At 41.9% G+C, this 19,311-nt stretch overlaps 1 protein-coding gene across 8 annotated transcripts; it reads right to left on the reverse strand.

The window, feature by feature from the left end:
- Nucleotides 1-2,939: 2,939 nt before the first annotated feature.
- Nucleotides 2,940-18,971, reverse strand: ZNF577 (zinc finger protein 577). 8 transcript variants are annotated; one of them, XM_063657331.1, is made up of 8 exons: nt 18,860-18,940; nt 17,783-17,873; nt 12,190-12,239; nt 11,606-11,803; nt 11,250-11,328; nt 9,316-9,442; nt 8,211-8,306; nt 2,940-4,647 (listed from the first exon to the last, which is right to left on the reverse strand). In XM_063657331.1, exons 5-8 carry the CDS (start codon nt 11,307-11,309, stop codon nt 3,479-3,481), a joined length of 1,452 nt encoding a protein of 483 aa, XP_063513401.1. In that variant the 5' UTR covers nt 11,310-11,328; nt 11,606-11,803; nt 12,190-12,239; nt 17,783-17,873; nt 18,860-18,940; the 3' UTR covers nt 2,940-3,478. The 8 variants fall into 8 exon arrangements, with proteins under 8 accessions (XP_063513401.1, XP_063513400.1, XP_054317901.1 ...); XM_063657330.1 differs by having other exon boundaries at nt 12,053-12,239; nt 18,860-18,900; XM_054461926.2 differs by lacking the exon at nt 12,190-12,239 and having other exon boundaries at nt 8,211-8,297; nt 18,860-18,971.
- Between the last annotated feature and the right edge of the window lie 340 nt (nt 18,972-19,311).

Raw genomic sequence — 19,311 nt, forward strand, 5'->3', positions numbered from 1 at the left:
TTTCTCCCCACCGAGAGAGCCTGAGATACGGCCTCGTGGGAAGGGAAAGACCTGACTGTCCCCAAGCCCGATACCCGTGAAGGGTCTGTGCTGAGGATTAGTGAAAGAGGAAGGCCTCTTTGCAGTTGAGATAAGAGGAAGGCATCTGTCTCTTGCTCATCCCTGGGAATGGAATGTCCTGGTGTAAAACCCAATCATACATTCTATTTACTGAGATAGGAGAAAACCACCTTATGGCTGGAGGTGAGACATGCTGGCAGCAATACTGCTCTTTACTGCACTGAGATGTTTGTGTAAAGTCAAACATAAATCTGGCCTATGTGCACACCGAGGCACAGCACCTTTCCTTAAACTTATTTGTGACACAGAGTCCTTTGCTCACATGTTTTCCTGCTGACCCTCTCCCCACCATCACCCTAGAGTCCTGCCACACCCCCTCTCCGAGGTGGCAGACATAGTGATCAATAAACACTGAGGGAACTCAGAGACTAGTGCCGGTGCGGGTCCTCCGTATATTAAGCACCGGTCCCCTGGGCCCACTGTTCTTTCTCTATACTTTGTCCCTGTGTCTTATTTATTTTCTCAGCCTCTCGTCCCACCTGACGAGAAACACCCACAGGTGTGGAGGGGCTGGACCCCTTCAATGTGGAGAAAAATGGCCAAAGGCAGATGTGTGCCAGAAACCCCTACAGGGGCTAAACAGTCAAGATACACCAGCCGCTAACTAGAATAAGTTGTTAGGCCTCCTAACTATACTTCCCATAAACCTCAACTGCCCAGCACAGGTGCCTCAGGCACTGCCCATGGCCAAACTACACTTCCTAGGAAGCTCAGCAGCCCTGCTCAAAAGCCTCAGTTCCCAGAAAAGGCAAAGAGGGGCTAAACACCGGGTAGACTACACTCCACAAATTCAGCTGAGCTTGCTTCTCCCTCTCAGGGAACCTGGTGCCGATCGCTGGCAATTGCCTCCTTCTGGTCCCTCCCTGGGAGGATGAACGTCCTAGGGGCACTGGGTCCAGTGCGTAGACTGAGTTTCATCTGCCCCTTGTTCAGGTGGGGGCAACTCATCAGTAAATTACAGTTTTTGTAATCCACTTGATTCATATGGGACATTTATAGCAGCTATTCCTAACATCCTTTTCTGCTATCAGTGTGCCACTTCTGGGTCTCTACTGAGTTTTATTCATGTTATGGGGTTATACTTTCCTGCTTCTTTGCACACCTGGGTAAGTTTTGATTGGATGCCAGACACAGTCAATTACTGACTGACAGATTGCTATTTCTTCATTAGTCTCTGTCTGGAAAACTGCTAACTTACTTGGAAAGTATGGCCTTCTCATGGCTTGCAGGTATGCTTTGTGAGGAGGGTTTGAGGCAGTCTTTACTATAGAGCAAATCTGAAACACCCACAGAGGCAACACTCCTTACTTAAGGTCCACTGTGATTCTCCAAATGTTAGGAGGCATTTCCATTCCAGCTGGTGGAAATGCTGATTACTCCCAACCTTGTGTATAATCCAAGGATTTTTCTGTGTGTTCATTTCTTCCTGTTCTTCCTCCAGCCTAGGGGGGGTTTCCTCACATACATATGCTGATTATGAGTCAAAAGGCTTGTGGGAGAAACTCTATAGAACTCTCAATTCTTGAGTGCAGCTCTTCTCCAATAATCCAACTCATGAATTTGGGCCACCTTGAATTCCTCAAACCCTAAACTCTGTCTCAATTCAGAGAGATGACTGGGATCTGCTTGGGTTTCTCCTCTCAATCCTGCAGACTGGAAACTTTCTCCAGGCACTAAGCTGGGGCAATCATAAGGCTCATTTCATTGTTTCCTTTCTCTCATGGAAAGCTGTCCTGAGCCCTTTACTTCTCAATGTCTGATGAAGTTCATTCATATATTTTGTGCATCTTTTTTAGATATTTAAGGCAGGAGATTATATACATTACACATTTACTGTAAAAGAAAAAGGGACTGTTTGGGTTGGCTATGAAAAAGTCAATATCCAGGTGCATTATGTCATATGCATTCCGTACTCATAATAAAGTATGTTAGTTTTTTTTCCCCCTTTTTTAGAAACAGAGTCTTATTCTGTCACCCAGGCTGTAGTGCAGTGGCATGATCATAGCTCACTGCAGCCTAGAACTCCTGGACTCAAGCAATCATCTTGCCTCAGCCTCCCAAGTAGCTGGGACTATAGGCACACACCACCTTGTCCAGCTATTATTTATTTTTATTTTTTTGTAGAGATAGTCTCGCTATGTTGCCCAGGGTGGTCTCAAACTTCTGGGCCCAAGTGATCTTCCTGCCTTGGCCTCCCAAAGTGCTGAGATTACAGGTATGAGCCACTGTGCCTGGCCAGGTAGGTTAATTTATATAATTTCAGAATAGATACAAATTTATGTTTAGCAACATTTCAAGCATCATAAATCTCATGTTCTTTTTGGACATTTAGGAGTTATTTTCCAGTGCTGATGTGATTTTAACATTTCAAGAGCATCTATAATGCTCACATATAACAATCATAGCATCAGATTCTCTGATTATAGAATAAAATGTTAACATACTTGGATCCTAATAAGATAGGGAAATTATCCTGGCTTATCTGGGTTTTCACAGTGTAATCACAAGGGTCCTCAAACACGGAAGAGGGAGACAGAACACTCAAGTATTTGAGTGATGTAAGACTAATTGGCCATTGCTGGTTTTGAAAGGAGGCCCCAAACCACAGAATTTGGGCAGCTTCTAGAAGCTGGAAAGGCAAGGAAAGACGCTCCCCTAGGGCCTCCAAAAAGAAAAGCAGCCCTGTCAACAGCTTGATGTAGCCCCGTGAGATGCATTTGGACTTCAGACCTCCAGAACTGTAAAATAATGATTTTGTGTTGTTTTCAGCCATTAAATCTGTGTTAGTTTGGTGCAGCATTCATAAGACACTAACACAATTTTACTTCCATATTTGTTATATTCATAGGTTTTTGTTACATAATACCATTCCTGGGGTTCAAGATTTCATTAAACACGTCCCTCCAAGACTCTCAAGACATAAAAGTATGATACATGAGTTAATTTGCTGAGTTGCCATCATTTCTTACTTTCAAGAGTTTTTCTTTTCTGTAAATTCTCCCATATTTTACTAATAATGTTTTCCGTATCCATTGCCTCTACAGTTGTCTATGTTTCTTTGGCACAGGAGGCACAATTTAGCACTAAAAGCACCATCACAATCTTTCATAAATATTCCTGTAAGAATTCTTTTGATACCAATTGAGATATCATCTCCAGGTAAAGACTTCCTCATAACAGCTGCATTTCTACCCAACATGATTTCAATGGCGTTTAACAGGTTTGACTTCTCACAGAAATGTCCTCCACAACCACTGCCTCCACAGTGTTTCAGCCCTAAATGAGCTCTCTGGGATATAATGGCTGGAGGATTCCTACTAAAGATTTTCCCACCTGTCTGGTATCAGAAGATTTATTCTTATACAATATCTGTAAGATACAAGATATAATTTATTACTGATGGGACCACATTCACTTCATTCGTGAGGCTTATTCTCTGTTCAAATTCCTGATTAACTACAAAGGCTTGATTTCTTGGAAAAGGTTGTTCCACAATCACTACATTTCTGCCCACTAGGTGCTCACTCTTGTTTAATAATGGCGGGGTTCCTGAGGAAGGCATTTCTATAGGTACTGTGTTCATAGTCTTTTGCTCTTGTATGAGTTCACTCATGTATAAGGACGTATGACTCCTTGAGGAAGGTTTCTCCACCTTCAGTGAATTTATGGCTGTCTCTCTTATGTGAATTTTCTTATGTTTAATGAGGACTGACATGTGGGCAAAGGCTTTGCCACATTCGCTGCATGAATATGGTCTCTCTCCAGTATGAATACGCTGATGCTGGATGAGCTTCGACTTGCTTCTAAAGGCTTTTTCACACTCACTACATTCATAAGGTTTCTCTCCTGTATGAATTCTCTGATGTCTGGTCAGGTCTGACTTAAAACAGAAGGTTCTTCCACAATCACTGCATTTATAAGGCTTATCTCCTGTGTGAAGTCTCTGGTGTACAATGAGGTATGCCTTCTGAGAAAAGGCTTTCCCACACACACTGCACCCATAGAGTTTCTCTCCAGTATGGGATTGCTGATGTCTATTGAGCCGGCACTTCCGGCTGAAGGCTTTTCCGCATTCGCTGCATCTGTAGGGTTTCTCTCCTGTATGGGTTCTCTGATGGACCATGAGCTGTGACTTTCTGGAGAAGGCTTTTCCACATTCACTACATTCATGGGGCTTCTCTCCTGTGTGAGTTCTCTGATGCTCAGTGAGCTGAATCTTCCTCATGAATGTTTTCCCACATTCACCACATCCATGGGGTTTCTCTCCTCTTTCAGTTCTCTGATGTTGAATAAGCTGTGCTTTCCTGGAGAAGGCTCTCCCGCACACACTGCATTCATGTGGTTTCTCTCCTGCACAAATTTTTTGTAGGTCACTGAGCTGTGATTTAGGGCTGCTGGGTTTAACACATCTATGGTATTTAACTCGAGTAAGAGTTTTGTCATGCTTGATATGGAGGCATGATTTCCCATATCCACCAAATGCATCAGAAACTTTTCCTGCATATCTTCTATTCTGGATAACAAAACCTAAATGAGATTTCAAACTTTTACAATGTGAGCCAAACTTATTGTGTCTTTATATTAAAGGAACAATGCTTTTACATAAGCCAAACTTATTTCCAAGGGCATAACTTTGTTGACATCTTTCGAAATGTTTAAGCTCATTTTGGTTTTCTGGGTACCACTGCATATGGTCAACCCCCCAAATTTCTTCTAGGAAAAAGAACAATATGAACATCCATGATAATTTTTTGTGGAGGTGGCAGAAGGTGCAAAAATGCCATGGTTTTGGCTGGCTTTTATAAGATCTCAGTCTCAGAGTAATGTACCTCACACTCTGTGAAAAAGGATGATATTATAAAACAGCAAAAGGAAAATACAGCAACTTTAGCAACAACAATGGATACTCTATAATGAATCAATACAACTTGAGCTGCCTCCCAAATTGGACCTTGCAAATAGAGACAGAATAGAAACAGAAACACATTGCAACTGGAATAAATCAAAAATAGATGGAGGGGATGGATGTATCCACCCAACAAACACTGAATAGACTGGTATTTGGGATACTACAGTGACTAATAATTATTCTCTCTCTCCATGAACCTGTCATTCAGGTAAAGACAGAGAATCAACAGGTATGCAAAGAAGTAAGAAAATTACAGAATGTGAGGAACAGTACAAAGGAAGTGGCTCACATCATACGGTAAGAAAGAGCAACGTTATGCAAAGAACAAAATAAAGAACATTCCAAGAAAAGGGAACAGCCAGTGTGAAAACCCAGAGGAAAAAACTTAGGTGTGATAAAAAAAAAAATGTAAGAGAAGCTGGTTTACCTGGAATATCCTGAGCTTGAGTGAAGTAGAAATACAAAAGTTTGGCAAGGCTGGCAGGATTAAAAACATGAAGATTTTGGAGGAAGACTTTGTTAGAAACTGGAATTTATGCTAAGAACAATGGCAGTAAGCCACCAAACATTTTTTGCCAAGAAAACATGTTCTGAATTGACAGTTCCAAAACATGACTGTTCTATGGAGAATGAATTGAAAAGATGAAATTATAGAAGGGAATATGCTGGAGGTTATGGCAGAATTCAGATGGCTTGATCAGGAATAATTACAATGGAGATGGAGAAATGTGAAAAAACAAGAACATAAGTATGGAGGAGGAAAAGATAGGATTCACTCTTAGAACACATGTTGCCAGTAGAAAAGCAAAGAATTGAGGATAACTGTTCAGTATGTGGCTTAAACACCTATGTAGGTGCTGGTGCCATTTAATAAAATGAGGGTAAAAGAAGCCTCATACCAACCAGTAAAACACACACACAAAACAATATATGACCATTACTAAGTTAGTGCAGCATAGACACAAAGAAGATAAAAGTCAGAAAAGAGGGTGGCCAGGCGCAATGGCTCACGTCTGTAGTCCCAGCACTTTGGGAGGCCGAGGTGGGTGGGAGGAGCTCAAGACCAGTCTGCACAACATGGTGAAACCCTGTCTCTACTAAAAATACAAAAAAAAAGATTAGCCAGGCGTGGCAGCGGGTGCCTGTAATCTCACCTACTTGAGAGGCTGAGGCAGGAGAATCCCTTGAACCTTGGAGGCAGAGGTTGCAGTGAGCCGCGATTGGGCCACTACACTCCAACCTGGGCAACAAAAGCAAAACTCTGTCACAGAAAAAAAAAAAGGGAGCTCCAAATGTGCCCTGGAATAGTCAAAAACTAGTTCTTGGAAGTAAAACAAGAGCCGACAGTGAAAGAGGGCAGTATCTGGATGTAAAAATGCAACATGATCAAATGCACAGATGTCAGTCCTCATGGTATTTGACATTATCTGTAGCATTCAATAAAATATATGCCTTCCTCCTCCTTGGAATAATTTTGTCACTTATTTCATGGACATCTTCTGACTCTCCCACCACAACCCTGATACTTTTTCTACGTGGCTGGGTTCTCCTCTTTTGAATCTCTGAATATATGTGGACCTCTTCTTTCTTCAAGCAACACTCACTCCTCATGTCTTCTCACCAAGTTCCAGTGCCTTGACGGCCCCTGCCCAGAGGTGAATGAAGCCATCACATCAAATGGAACTCACAGAAAAACAGAAGTCAGTCAAACGTGCAGCAATGGAGGCAATGAGAACCTCTATTACCATGGCCTACTGTGAGGTGGGACTTCAGAGTGGAGTGTTCAAAACAATAAAAATTAACAGGAGCAGCTGAGACATTCAGACATAGAACAGAGTAAACCGAGAAGACTCAAGGCAACTCCAAGGTGACCAGGCACCGGATTGGTGAGCAATACAGCAGAACCTAAATATAATGCACAGGAAGGGAAAGGATTTTCCAAGAGGAAAGAGAATCACAGTTTCTAACCCTGAAGCTGAGGGAAGAAGAATTTCACAGAATACTCGTCCTGGGTGCTGGCAAAATAAAGAATAAGAAGGCAGGTGAGATTACAGAAAAGGAGATATCTGCATGAAGCTATTTGTCAGGAGACAGAGCTGAAATCTTTAGTATATATGAGTATACTACATGATGGTAGAAACATCTGGGAGAAAGGAGGATTCTGGTTTCACATACTGGAAGAAGGAAATATTTGGAGAGCTGTCCTGGCGGCTGGCGACACACAGCGGGTTAAGAGTGCAGATGAGACATTAGTAGCAGACATGTTAATTTGCGAGTCTCCAGCAGGGGACAGAGAGCTCAGGCCCTGAGAGTGAATTAAACTTCTACCAGGAGAATCAGCAGAAGATAAAAAAAAAAAAAAACAGAAGCTGGAAAGGCAGGGAGCAGTGGGTGAGTAAGTCGACAGAGATGCCCCAAGAGACAAAGTGTGGGGGCTTTGACGTGAGCTAAGGTGAGGTGATTTTCAGTAAAGGAAATCGGGCCTTTCCAGAGGGGCCGGGATACGCTTTTAAGCAACAGAAGTGCTAAAAGTAACACAATCCAGCCAGGCGCAGTGGCTCACGCCTGAAATCCCAGCACTTTGGGAGGCCAAGGTGGGTGGTTCATGAGGTCAGGAGTTCGAGACCAGCCTGGCCAATGTAGTAAAAACCTGTCTCTACAAAAAATACAAAAAATTAGCCGGGCCTGGTGGCCAGCGCCTGTAATCCCAGCTACTCGGGAGGCTGAGGCAGGAGAATCACTTAAACCTGGGAGGTGGAGGTTGCAGTGAGCCAAGATCACGTCACTGCACTCCAGCCCAGCCACAGTGCAAGACTCCGTCTCAAAAACAAAACAAAAAAAAAGGCAACGCAATCCAGATGGGTTACGAGGGGAATTTCAAAGCAAGTAAGGAAGGGGCAAAAGTCAGGAGCAGGCTGGGAAGAATGGAACCAGGTAAGAATTCAAGGTCTTCGATGACATGGACTGAAATCAGATCCAGAAAATAGAAGAAAGGAAGACATTATCCTTTGAGAGCCAGCTCTATTAGGGATGGACACAGATGCAGAAAGGTTGATTAGGTTTCTGGGCCACTACCTACTGTAAAGTCCTCTGAAGAACACTTTAAAAGCATCAACCCTTCTCCGACCAGCTGGGATTTTCATGCCATTTCTCCCCATTTTCTTAGTTTTCACTCACTTACCTGGACAGATTTGACTGTGGGCTGCTCCTTCTACTATCCATGGGGGTTCTCCTTGCTCCAACTTGAAGAGCGAATCTGGCTTGGTGCCTTGATACCCTGTAAATGGGAGATCACTGAACACTTGGCATGTGTCCTTGGGGAATGGATGAAGATGGAGAGGGTTATGTCTCAGGAACCACAGCATTTGCAATCTGATAAAGCAAAACTCTTTCATTCAGGAAAAGAGCACAACCACTTTGTGCCGGGGAGGAAAATAAAAGTCTGCGACACACCCATACCCATTAGGATGGCTACTATCAAACAAATAAACAGACAAACAAAAACACAAAATAACAATTGTTGGCAAAGATGTGGAGAAACTGGGACCCTGTGTACTCTTGGTGGGAATGTAAAATAGTACTGATATTGTGGAAAACTGTTCCTCAAAAAATCAACAATGGAATGACTGTATCACCCAGCAATTCCACTTCTGGGTATATACCCCAAAGAACGGAAAGCAGGGTCTCAAAGAGATATTTGTACACCCATATTCATAGCAACATGATTCACAAGCACTAAAACATGGAAGCAACCCAGTATTCCTTAACAGATAAGTGGATAAGCAAAAGGTGGTATACACACACAAAAGAATATTATTCAGCCTTAAAAAGGAAATTCTGGCACATGCTACAACATGGATAAACCTTGAGAACATCATACTAAGTGAAATAAGCCAGGCACAAAAAGACAGACACTATATAATTCCACTTATATGAGGTACTTAGAGAAGTCAAAATCCTAAAGACAGAAAGTGAATGGTGGTCGCCAGGGGATGGGGAGAAGTTGGGGAATGGGTAGTTGTTGTTTTGTGGGTACAGAGTTTCAGTTTTAGAAGACAGAAGGTAGTGCTGGTGGGTGCATAACACTATGAGCACTATGAGTGCATTTAACCCACTGAACTGCACGCTTATGGTTAAGACGGTAAATTTTATGTTATATATTTTACCACCGCAACAAAAAATCTATAACATACAATGCTTTAGACTAAACCATTAAATATTTACAGGACCATACAGTGGTCACCAAATAAGAAAGAAAAGGTAAGTGACTGCAATGCTGTCCTTACCTACTGATACTAGGTTGCTGTAGTTCTCCAACATTACTTCCTTATACAAGACCTTCTGAGACTGGTCCAAAAACTGCCACTCCTCCCTGGTGAAGCCCACAGCCACATCTTCGAATGACAATGACCCCTATAATAACAATTCCAATGCAATCTGAGGTGGATAACAATAGATGATGCGGAAAAGAGGGACGGGGACATGTCTTGATCCTTTTCTCCATGACAACTTATGCACACCATGACTATTTCACATACCAAAGGACCATGGAATTCCACCAACTCTTCCTACCCTAAAAAAGCACTAAGGCAGTACTCACATAGATATGAAACAACGTGTAATAAGAATGTTCATTATTCCTTTGTTTCTCATAATGAAAAACTTACCAATAATCTAAATGTCTATCAAAAGCAGACAGGGTTAAATTACAGCACCTCCATGCTATAATATACTACAAAAATGTTAAAATCAATGAGGTAGATGTATACATATCCACATGATTATCAATGATCTCCAAGGCAGTCTCTTAAATGCAAAAAATTAAGCTCCTAAATAATATATAATCTAAGACATATTTTAAAAATGTAATAATATGGCTGGGCATGGTAGCTCACACCTGTAATCCCAGCACTTTAGGAGGCTGAGGTGGGCAGATCACAAAGTCAGGAGATTAAGACTATCCTGGCTAACACAGTGAAACTCCATCTCCACTAAAAATACAAAAATTAGCTGGGCATGGTGGTGGGCACCTGCAGTCCCAGCTACTAGAGAGGCTAAGGCAGGAGAATGGCATGAACCTGGGAGGCGGAGCTTGCAGTGAGCCAAAATTGCGCCACTGCACTCCAGCCTGGGCGACAGAGCGAGACTCTGTCTCAAAAGGAAAAAAAAAAAAGTAATAATATGGCTGGGTGTGGTGGCTCACGCCTACAATCCCAGCACTTTGGGAGGCTGAGGCAAGGGGGCTCATGAGGTCAGGAGTTCAAGACCAGCCTGGCCAACATGGTGAAACCCCCATCTCTACTAAAAATACAAAAATTAGCAGGGTGTGGTGGCATGCACCTGTAATCCCAGTTACTCAGGAGGCTGAGGCAGGAGAATTGCTTGAGCCCAGGAGGCGGAGGTTGCAGTGAGCCAAGATTGCGCCATTGCACTCCAGCTCTGGGCGACACAGCAAGACTCCATCTTGGGGAAAAAAAAAAAAGTAATAATATTTACAATTACATATGTATAAGTATACACATGTATGCATACAGAAATGTACATAAATATAAATATATTCTACCAGATGTCAATCACAGGGAGGAACTAGTTAGAGACCCAAACTACGAACACTTATTTATTATCCTTTGGGTTGAAGTTTGGGCAGAAAAAGGGTGAAAGGAGATACTCTCTTTTGATACAAATGCTTCTGTTTCCTTGAATCTCTTGCGTGCAAATGTAGCCATGTATCATTTCAGTAATTCAACATAGAAAAAGCAAAACAAGCAGAACGGGTGCTTTGTTTTTTGAACCTGGAGTTAACAAGGTAAGAAAGAAGCATTGTCAGTATCTGCATTCCAAGCTGTTACCAAAGACTGGAGCTGTTAGTTGTCTCCTGCTGTATCAATAACAAAAATCTGGATGAGAGAATTCTTCTTCATGGAGGATCATTCAAAGGTCAAGCAGCCCATTCATTCTATTGGATACTCCAGGCTTTATTACTGGGCAAAGTCAGATGACCAGAAGCCTCTATTTTCAAGGCACACTATTTTCGAAGAATTTTGTCCAATCCAGTTTTCCTTTGGCATTACTCCTTAGCTTACCCCACTAAACAACAGGAAAAAGCCAAAGAAAACATCCCATGCCTTTATTACAAGGCTGACTTTGAGGATACTGTCAACCACAAAAGCTCTCTGAAGGAAAGAAGTTTCTCAAGATCTAACAGCAATGACACATTTACCTCCCCTGAAGAACTGCCTTGCTCTCTCCTCACAGACATTACAATCGTGGCATTTTTCATGTATTTCCTGTTATTTCAGCTGCCAAAAAAAAGGAGACACAGTTTAAAGCAGAGAAAACCCACAGGGTCTTAACAGTCACTTAGCTATGTTCCGACATTAAGAACTTTCACAAACCCCCTGATCTATATATCTCGTTTCTTAATTTGCCAAGATTTTAAGATTCCAACTTAAACTTATTTTCCGACAGATCCTGATTTTTATCAGCATACACTATCTCATTTAACCAGACAGTCTTTTACAAGCTTCCACAGACCCATTGGGAAACAAAGGACAAAATAGGTAAAACAAACCTCACCTGGGCCTTGGCCATTTCCTTCAACAATTAGGGCTAGCAACTCTAGGATGTTCTCTCTCTTCTGTCTATTCTGGGCCTTCCCAGAAGTTGTGGTCAGGTATCATCTCAGGTCAAGCTACCACTGGAAACGATGATCTTCCCCAGCCTGGAAGCTCTTTCTTCCATTACTGAAAATGTCTTGTTCCTATAGGCTAGAACCTGTGGATTCAAGACCAAATTCAATGATAAGAAGACATGCTCCTAGGATCACAAGTCTCCAGTTGCCATCTGGACTCACATTAACATCAGGTTCCAATATTTCATCTGTCTCCTTAACACCCTGGAAGCCATTACATCATGGGGCAGTGATCCAGAGGAAGATATGGAATGGGCAAGAGGAATGCCTTTTTTTTTGGTTATGTCAGAAATAGAGTGGATGTGAAACAGGAGAAAATAAACAAAAACCACCTTATGGTCTTGTCCACTGCCAAGTTCTCACATATATCAGTTTTAGGTAAGACAATGAAGGAAGTGGTAAAGCCAGGCATGGTGGCATGTGCCCTAGAGTTCCAGCTATTGTAGAGGCTGAGATGGGTGGATCTCACCTGAGCTCCAGAGCTCAAGACCAGCCTGGACACGTGGCAAGATTCTGTCTCTAAAAATAAAAACATAAAAGAAGTGGTGGCTCAGGAAACTGACTTAAAATCATCACCGGTAGCCACATGCTCCTAAATTTTTTGTTTATTGCACTGTCTTACTAATAATACAAACCATAAGCACTGTCTTACCAAACCCTCAATACTACTTTATAAGGTACTCATTATTATTTCCATCTTAAACATGAGTAAGCTGAGGCTTGCTGAGACTAAGTGTGTTGTGCAGGTTAACATTCTTCCTAATTAGCAGCATGGGAACTTGAATCTACATCTGGCTCTCTCCCTTGTGACACTTCCCTCCTACAACAGCCTCACAGTGCAAATTTGTTCTCTTCCCTACCCACTTTTAGAACTTTACTTCCCAGCGCTTTACACTGTGGGGTGGCCACATAGTCACAGCTACACAAACAAGAGCCTGTGATCTCCTAATGCAATATTCAGTGTGCATGCTCAGCCTGCTCCTTCCACACAGGCAGGAAAGCAAAGGCGGTCGGTCCCATCTTTGCCCCAGAAGCAGCAGTTCAGAGATCAGTCTCCCCAAGAGCCACTCTAGAAACTCACACTCTGAGAACACCCACACTGTGAGACCAACTTGAATTTTGCTGTCACCCCAGCAAGTCATTCTCAAGACTCTCTAGCAAGCCTGTATCCTTTACACCCAGAGAGCTCATCTCCAAGCCATTTTCTGATCCACTGGTAAACACACTGGTCAAGATGCAAACCTCCTCTACCTTCAATCCTGAGACCGCTTCATCCCAGCCCCAGCCCTTCAGTCTAGCCTCCCTACAGGGCCAGTCCAAAAACAGTGGTACCCAACCCAAATGCAGAAATCCATATGGATGGCTAAGAGGTAGAAAAGGCAGTTATGCATGAATGGGTTGGAGCTGAGATCTCCAGGGTTGAAAAATCAAGGATCCAACCATTTCCCAGAAGCTCATGGCAGACTTTCCCTCATACGTAATACATCAGAATTGCACCAAATACTCACGCGGAGAACATGGCAATGTAACCGAGAATGGCAATGATACCACCCTGATTGGTAAGAATAATCTGGATTTCCTACTGAACTGAGGTTCAGGTCAAATGTCCAGAGGACAGTTACCTAAATTAAAGAGGAATTTTCTTAACAAAGGGGGCTTGGATGTCAGATTGGCAGCCAACAGTATCCAATAAAAAAAAAAACTAGGGTCTGCTGTGTTGGCTCAGGCCTGTAATTGCAGCAATTCTGGAGGTGAAGGCAGGAGAATTCCTTGAGGCCAGGAGTTCGAGACTAGCCTGGGCAACATACCAAGACCTTGTCTCTACAAAAAAATTTAAAAATTAGGCAGGCATGGTGATGCATGCATGTAGTCCCAGGTACTTAGGACAGTGAGGCAGGAGGATCACTTGAGCCCAGGAGTTCCAGGCTGAATTGAGTTTATGATCGCATCACTGCACTCCAACCTGGGAAACACAGCAAGATCCTGTCTCAAAAAAAAAAAAAAATTAAGGCAAAAACAAAGCCTTCCACTTCAAATAAAAGTTAGGATGCTTCCAAACCATTACAAGCCCTCAGCCTTATCTGCTTTTGGGAGGAATGAAGCAGGGAGGAAGGAAACAGGTAACCTCTCCCACATGATGGCCTACCTTTGGATTTGGCTGACTGCTGTATCAGGGTATCATTTTGTGTGGGCTTTTAAAAATTTTTTTTTTTTTTTTTTTTTGAGAAGGAGTCTCAATCTGTCGCCAGGCTGGAGTGCAGTAGCGCCATCTCAGCTCACTGCAACCTCCGTCTCCCGGGTTCAAGCAATTCTCTGCCTCAGCCTCCTGAGTAGCTGGGATTACAGGTGCCCACACCACGCCTGGCTAATTTTTGTATTTTTAGTAAAGATGAGGTTTCACCAACCTTGGCCAGGCTGGTCTTGAACTCCTGACCTCGTGATCCACCTGCCTCAACCTCCCAAGTGCTGGGATTACAGGTGTGAGCTACTGCGCCTGGCCAAAATTTTTTTTTTTTTATAGAGACAGGGTCTCGCTATGTTGGCCAGGTTGGTCTTGAACTCCTGGCCTCAAGCAATCCTCCCACCTCAGCCTCCCAAAGTGCTAGGATTACAGGCATGAGCAACTGCTCCCAGCCTCATGGTATAGTTTAACTTGTTGTTCTCTACCTACCCAACTCCCAATTTTTCCTTTTAATTAAGTGAGTAGTTCATCTTAGAGGTTTGATTAGTCCCATGTTCAATTTTTTTAGATAAGAATCCTTCATGGATGGTGCTGTGTACTTCCTACTGCAACATATGAAGAGGCATGAGGGAAAAAAAACAAAGAAAAAAAAAGAAAAGGGAGCTGTTATAGAATTAAAGAGATCTAAGAGATACAACAAGCAAATCGAATGCACCCACATCATTTGGATCATGATTCAAACAATCCAATGTTAAAAGACAATGACGAGATGATCAGAAAAAAACTGAGTGTGGACTAGCTATTCAATGAACTAAAGAAATAGGCCGGGCACAGTGGCTCACGCCTGTAACCCCAGCACTTTGGGAGGCCAACATGGGCAGATCACTTGAGGTCAAGAGTTCAAGACCAGCCTGGCCAACAGGAAGAAATCCCATCTCTACAAAAAAATACAAAAATTAGCCTGGTGTGGTGGCAGATGCCTGTAAGCCCAGCTACTCGGGAGGCTGAGGCAGGAGAACTGCTTCAACCTGGGAAGTGGGAATTGCAGTGAGCCAAGATCATGCCACTGCAGTCCAGCCTCGGTGACAGAGCGAGAGTCTGCCTGCCCAAAAAGATAAGGAAATAAATTATTATTAACTTGGATACACTGAAAATGGTCTAGGATGGGTGAAGTGGCTCACATCTGTAATCCTAGCACTTTGGGAAGCCAAGGCAGAAGGACTGCTTGAGCCCAGGAGTTCAAGACCAGCCTGGGCAACATAGCAAGATCCTGTCTGTAAAAGAAAAAACAAAAAGGAAATGGTCTAGTGGTTATAAATTTTTTTAATGACCTTACTGGTTAGAGATTCATACTGGGATACTTACAAGTTTCAAGGCATGAAGCCTTGGATTTGCTATGAAAGTCTCCAAACTAAAACAAAAGTGGAGGCACAAATAAATATGACTGATATGACAGATGAATATGAATTGATAACTGTTGAAGCTAAGTTATGGGTAAATATTATACTCTCAATTTCCATGAAAAAAAGTTAAAAAGAATCATCAGAGCCTGATGAGTTCTATCTAATCTTTACAGTACAGAGATGACTCCAATATTATGTAACATTCATAAATCACAGAAAAAAGTGAAGCCTCTCTAACAATTATATAAAACCAGCATTTCCAAACACGAATCAACAGAATAGAAAAAAAAAAGAATTATAGAGATAGGTGCTTTTCCATTGATTTTCATCCTTCCTTCTTTTCTAATACTTGCATTCAAGGTTATAAATTTCCTCCACTGACTGCTTAGGTTAAATTCAACAAGGGTTTACATGTAGAATTCTTATTAAAATGCAATTGAAAATATTTCCACTGTGATTTTTTGAACTCAGATTATTTAGAAGTGTATGGCATAATTGCCAATCATTCTGACAAGAAAACAGCATGTTCTGAATTGATAGTTCGAAAAACTCACATGACTATTCTATGGCGAATAAATCATTCTGATATTGATTTATAGCTTAATGCCACTACAGTTAGAGAAAATATTCCGTATGGTTTTAATCCTTTGAAATTTATTTAGACTAGCCTGATGGCCAAGCATATGGTGATTTTTTATAAATGTCCTATGTGCATCTGAGGAAAATTATTGAGTGTAGTGTTTTATATTGGTCAAGTTTGTTAATTATGTATGTCATTCTAACCTTTCAGGGGTTGGGACTATTGTGGGTTAGCTGCCTGTTTTTGTAAATAATGTTTTATCAGAACACAGCCACACCCATTTGTTTATACATTCTGTATAGCTACTTTCATTCTATAATTGTAGAACCTAGTAGATGCAGACAAGACCGTTTAGCCGGCAGAGACTAAAATATTTGTCATCTGTCTGCACCTTTACAGAAAGTTTGCCAGCAATGGTTAATCTATACCCTTTTAGCTTTTTGTCTGCCTGTTCTCTCAGTTACCGAGAGAAGTATGTTAAGAATTTCCCATTACGATTAGGCATTTGCGGTTTCTCCTTGTGTCTAGCATACTCCATTCCTCTATACTTAACACACTAAGTATATGCTCAATTGAACTTTTTTCTTTTTTTTTTTTTTTTTGAGACGGAGTTTCACTCTTGTTGCCTAGGCTAGAGTACAATGGCATGATCCCAGCTCACTGCAACTTCTATCTCCTGGGTTCAAGTGATTCTCCTGCCTCATCCTCCTGAGTAGTTGGGATTACAGACACCCGCTACCACGCCTGGCTAATTTTTGTATTTAGTAGAGACGGGGTTTCATCATGTTGGCCAGACTGGTCTTGAACTCCTGATCTCAGGTGATCTACCCGCCTCAGCCTCCCAAAGTGCTGGGATTACAGGCATAAGCTCTCACGCCCAGCCCTCAATAGAACTTTTATGCACCAAAAGACATGTAGAAAAACGTTCATATCAACAATTCTCATAACTCCCATAAGCCATAACAATGTCTCTTGATAGTGGAATGGATAATATGGGGTATAATCATCAATGGAATACTACACAGCAATGAAAAAGAAATGAGCTACTACTATATGCAGCAACTTAGATGAATTTCACAACAAAAATATTAAGCAAAAGAAGCCAGCCACAAAACAATGTGTACCTTAGGATTTCATTTATATAAAGGTGACAACCAAGCACATCTATGATGTTTTTAGGATAATAATTACCTTTGGAGAGGAGAGAGAAGATGAGGGCTTCTGGGATGCTGCATTATTCTATTTTTTTAACCTGGTGATTTTCAAGTATAATCACTTGAAAAAAAACTTAAGAGACCAATTTCTCTTATAAATGTATAGGCAAAAAAATTTTTGAATTTGCTACTATGAAAAATTTCAAGCAAAAGAACAGTATACTCAAATTCCACATATTCATCATGTGACTTCAAGAATGATGAACTCACATCTAATTTTGTTTTATCTATACCACCATTCAGTCCCTCTCCAGCAATGGATTATGGATTATTCTGAAGCTAATCCAAGATATCTTTTCATTTTTTGATGCAAAAACATTAAATAAAATTTTATCAAATAAAATCCAGTCTCATATTAAAAGAACAAACCATTATTGACAAGTATGGTTTTTTCCCTCGGGAATATATGAAATTGGGAAATAGAGCAACATAAATCAAAGAAAATTTTAAAGAGAAAAAAAAAATGAAAATAATTGTAAAGGTCAAAAGCCCTTAGGAAAGAGAAATAAAAACTTGATAAATCACAGTAATTATTTATTCAGACCATACTACGTACCTAGTACTACACTTTGAACATACTTAAAGAACATTTGCTCACTTAATCTTCATAATGATTCCATGAAAAAGAAACTATGACAGCTTTTTTCCCACAAATAAGGAAACTGACTAAGGAATTAACGTACCCAAGTCAGAGGCAGAGGCACGTACTTCTTACTCCACAGTCCATACACTTGCCACCTGGCTAAAATTATTTGCAGATGACAAAATGCTCAACTAGAAAAAAGAAAGACATCAATTTATAAGTTATGTGTAATGACATGAGTAGAATGAAGTGACAGAATAAACATATATATTTTTAACTTCTGTTCTTGTCCACTAAGTAAAATTGGAACAAAAAAAGGAAAGGGGGAGGGGTCTTATGCGAAAAAAAAGTCACGATTTACAACAAAAAGTATTAACTATGTAGAAATAAGCATAACCAGAAATGTCCAAGATACGTATGGAAAAACACTACAGCCAAAGAAATAAAAATATTAGGTTAATAGAAATCCATCACATGTTCCTGAAAGTGTTGTATCTAGATCTACATCAATTCTACCCAAATTAAAGCAACCACTTGAGGAAACTGCAGCAATTTAAAACTCTCAAAGAGCATGTAATATGGGAATACGAAGTTGACAAGATGTTATTAAATACGAATAAAATTAGACCAATACCTAGACACCTGATCCCAACATTAAACATGAAATACACTAAACCAGAGTTATTTTTTGGAGGAGTATTTAAAATGAAGGGGATGTTATTACTTGGGTCGCAATGAACCTGAAAACAAATTTGCTACAGAATATACAGCAGCAGAGAAGCAAGGGGACCAGCAGACCCCTTTTTAAGTACGCATGTGATAAGCAATGAACACGAACTGCCCAGAGCTGTCTCCAACACCGACACGATTCGCTTCCCCACCACGACGCCCTAGCGCTACTGTGCAACGAAGACCTCCCAAGCGCTGGTTCCAATGCGGAGATCATGGGCTCCCAGACTCTGGGAATCCCAACACGACTGCGAAACGAACTCCGAGCGAGGACTCCCCCAGAGCTCCCCGCAACACGGACCCCACGCGCTAGCGAACAACAGAAAAAAAAACTCAGCGCGCTCTCCCTGCCCCTGAAACATTCCCAGAAGCCCAGGGAGACCAGACCGATAACGTCTGTCTCCACTGCTGGAGGCAAGTCACGGACCCTAAGTCTCTAAACACTCGCCTCTGCCCGCCGCCCCGCGAACCCCACACACTGCAGACGCGACACTGGCAAGTTTCGGGGATGGCGGCCGGCGAGGGCCGTACGGAGTCTTTCCAGAGACGCGGAATACGGCACCGGCCGTCCCTTTATGATGCAATATGTCTGCGCCCAGGGGACGCTTGCTGGGAGCAGCCATTTTCAACCCTACTGCCGTAGAGCAGGCGGAGTCCCTCTTTTCGCGCCTAAAGACAGGTAGGCTCTGACGATGAAAAGCAATTGAAAACGACCGATTTCACACTTTTTCCAGTCCACGTGAACTGCTGCTAGATCTTGGCTTTGCAACATTAGCCAGGGGCGCTACATAAACTGCTTAGTTTCTCAAAGGCTCAAGCCTGCCCTGATCTGTCTACAGGCTGGGTAGAGATGGTCACAGACTTTGATCCTAAGAAGAATGGAAAGAAACCATGTGGGCG

Source organism: Pongo pygmaeus, chromosome 20 (assembly GCF_028885625.2).
Source record: "Pongo pygmaeus isolate AG05252 chromosome 20, NHGRI_mPonPyg2-v2.0_pri, whole genome shotgun sequence".
In the NCBI taxonomy this organism is placed as follows: Eukaryota; Metazoa; Chordata; class Mammalia; order Primates; family Hominidae; genus Pongo; species Pongo pygmaeus.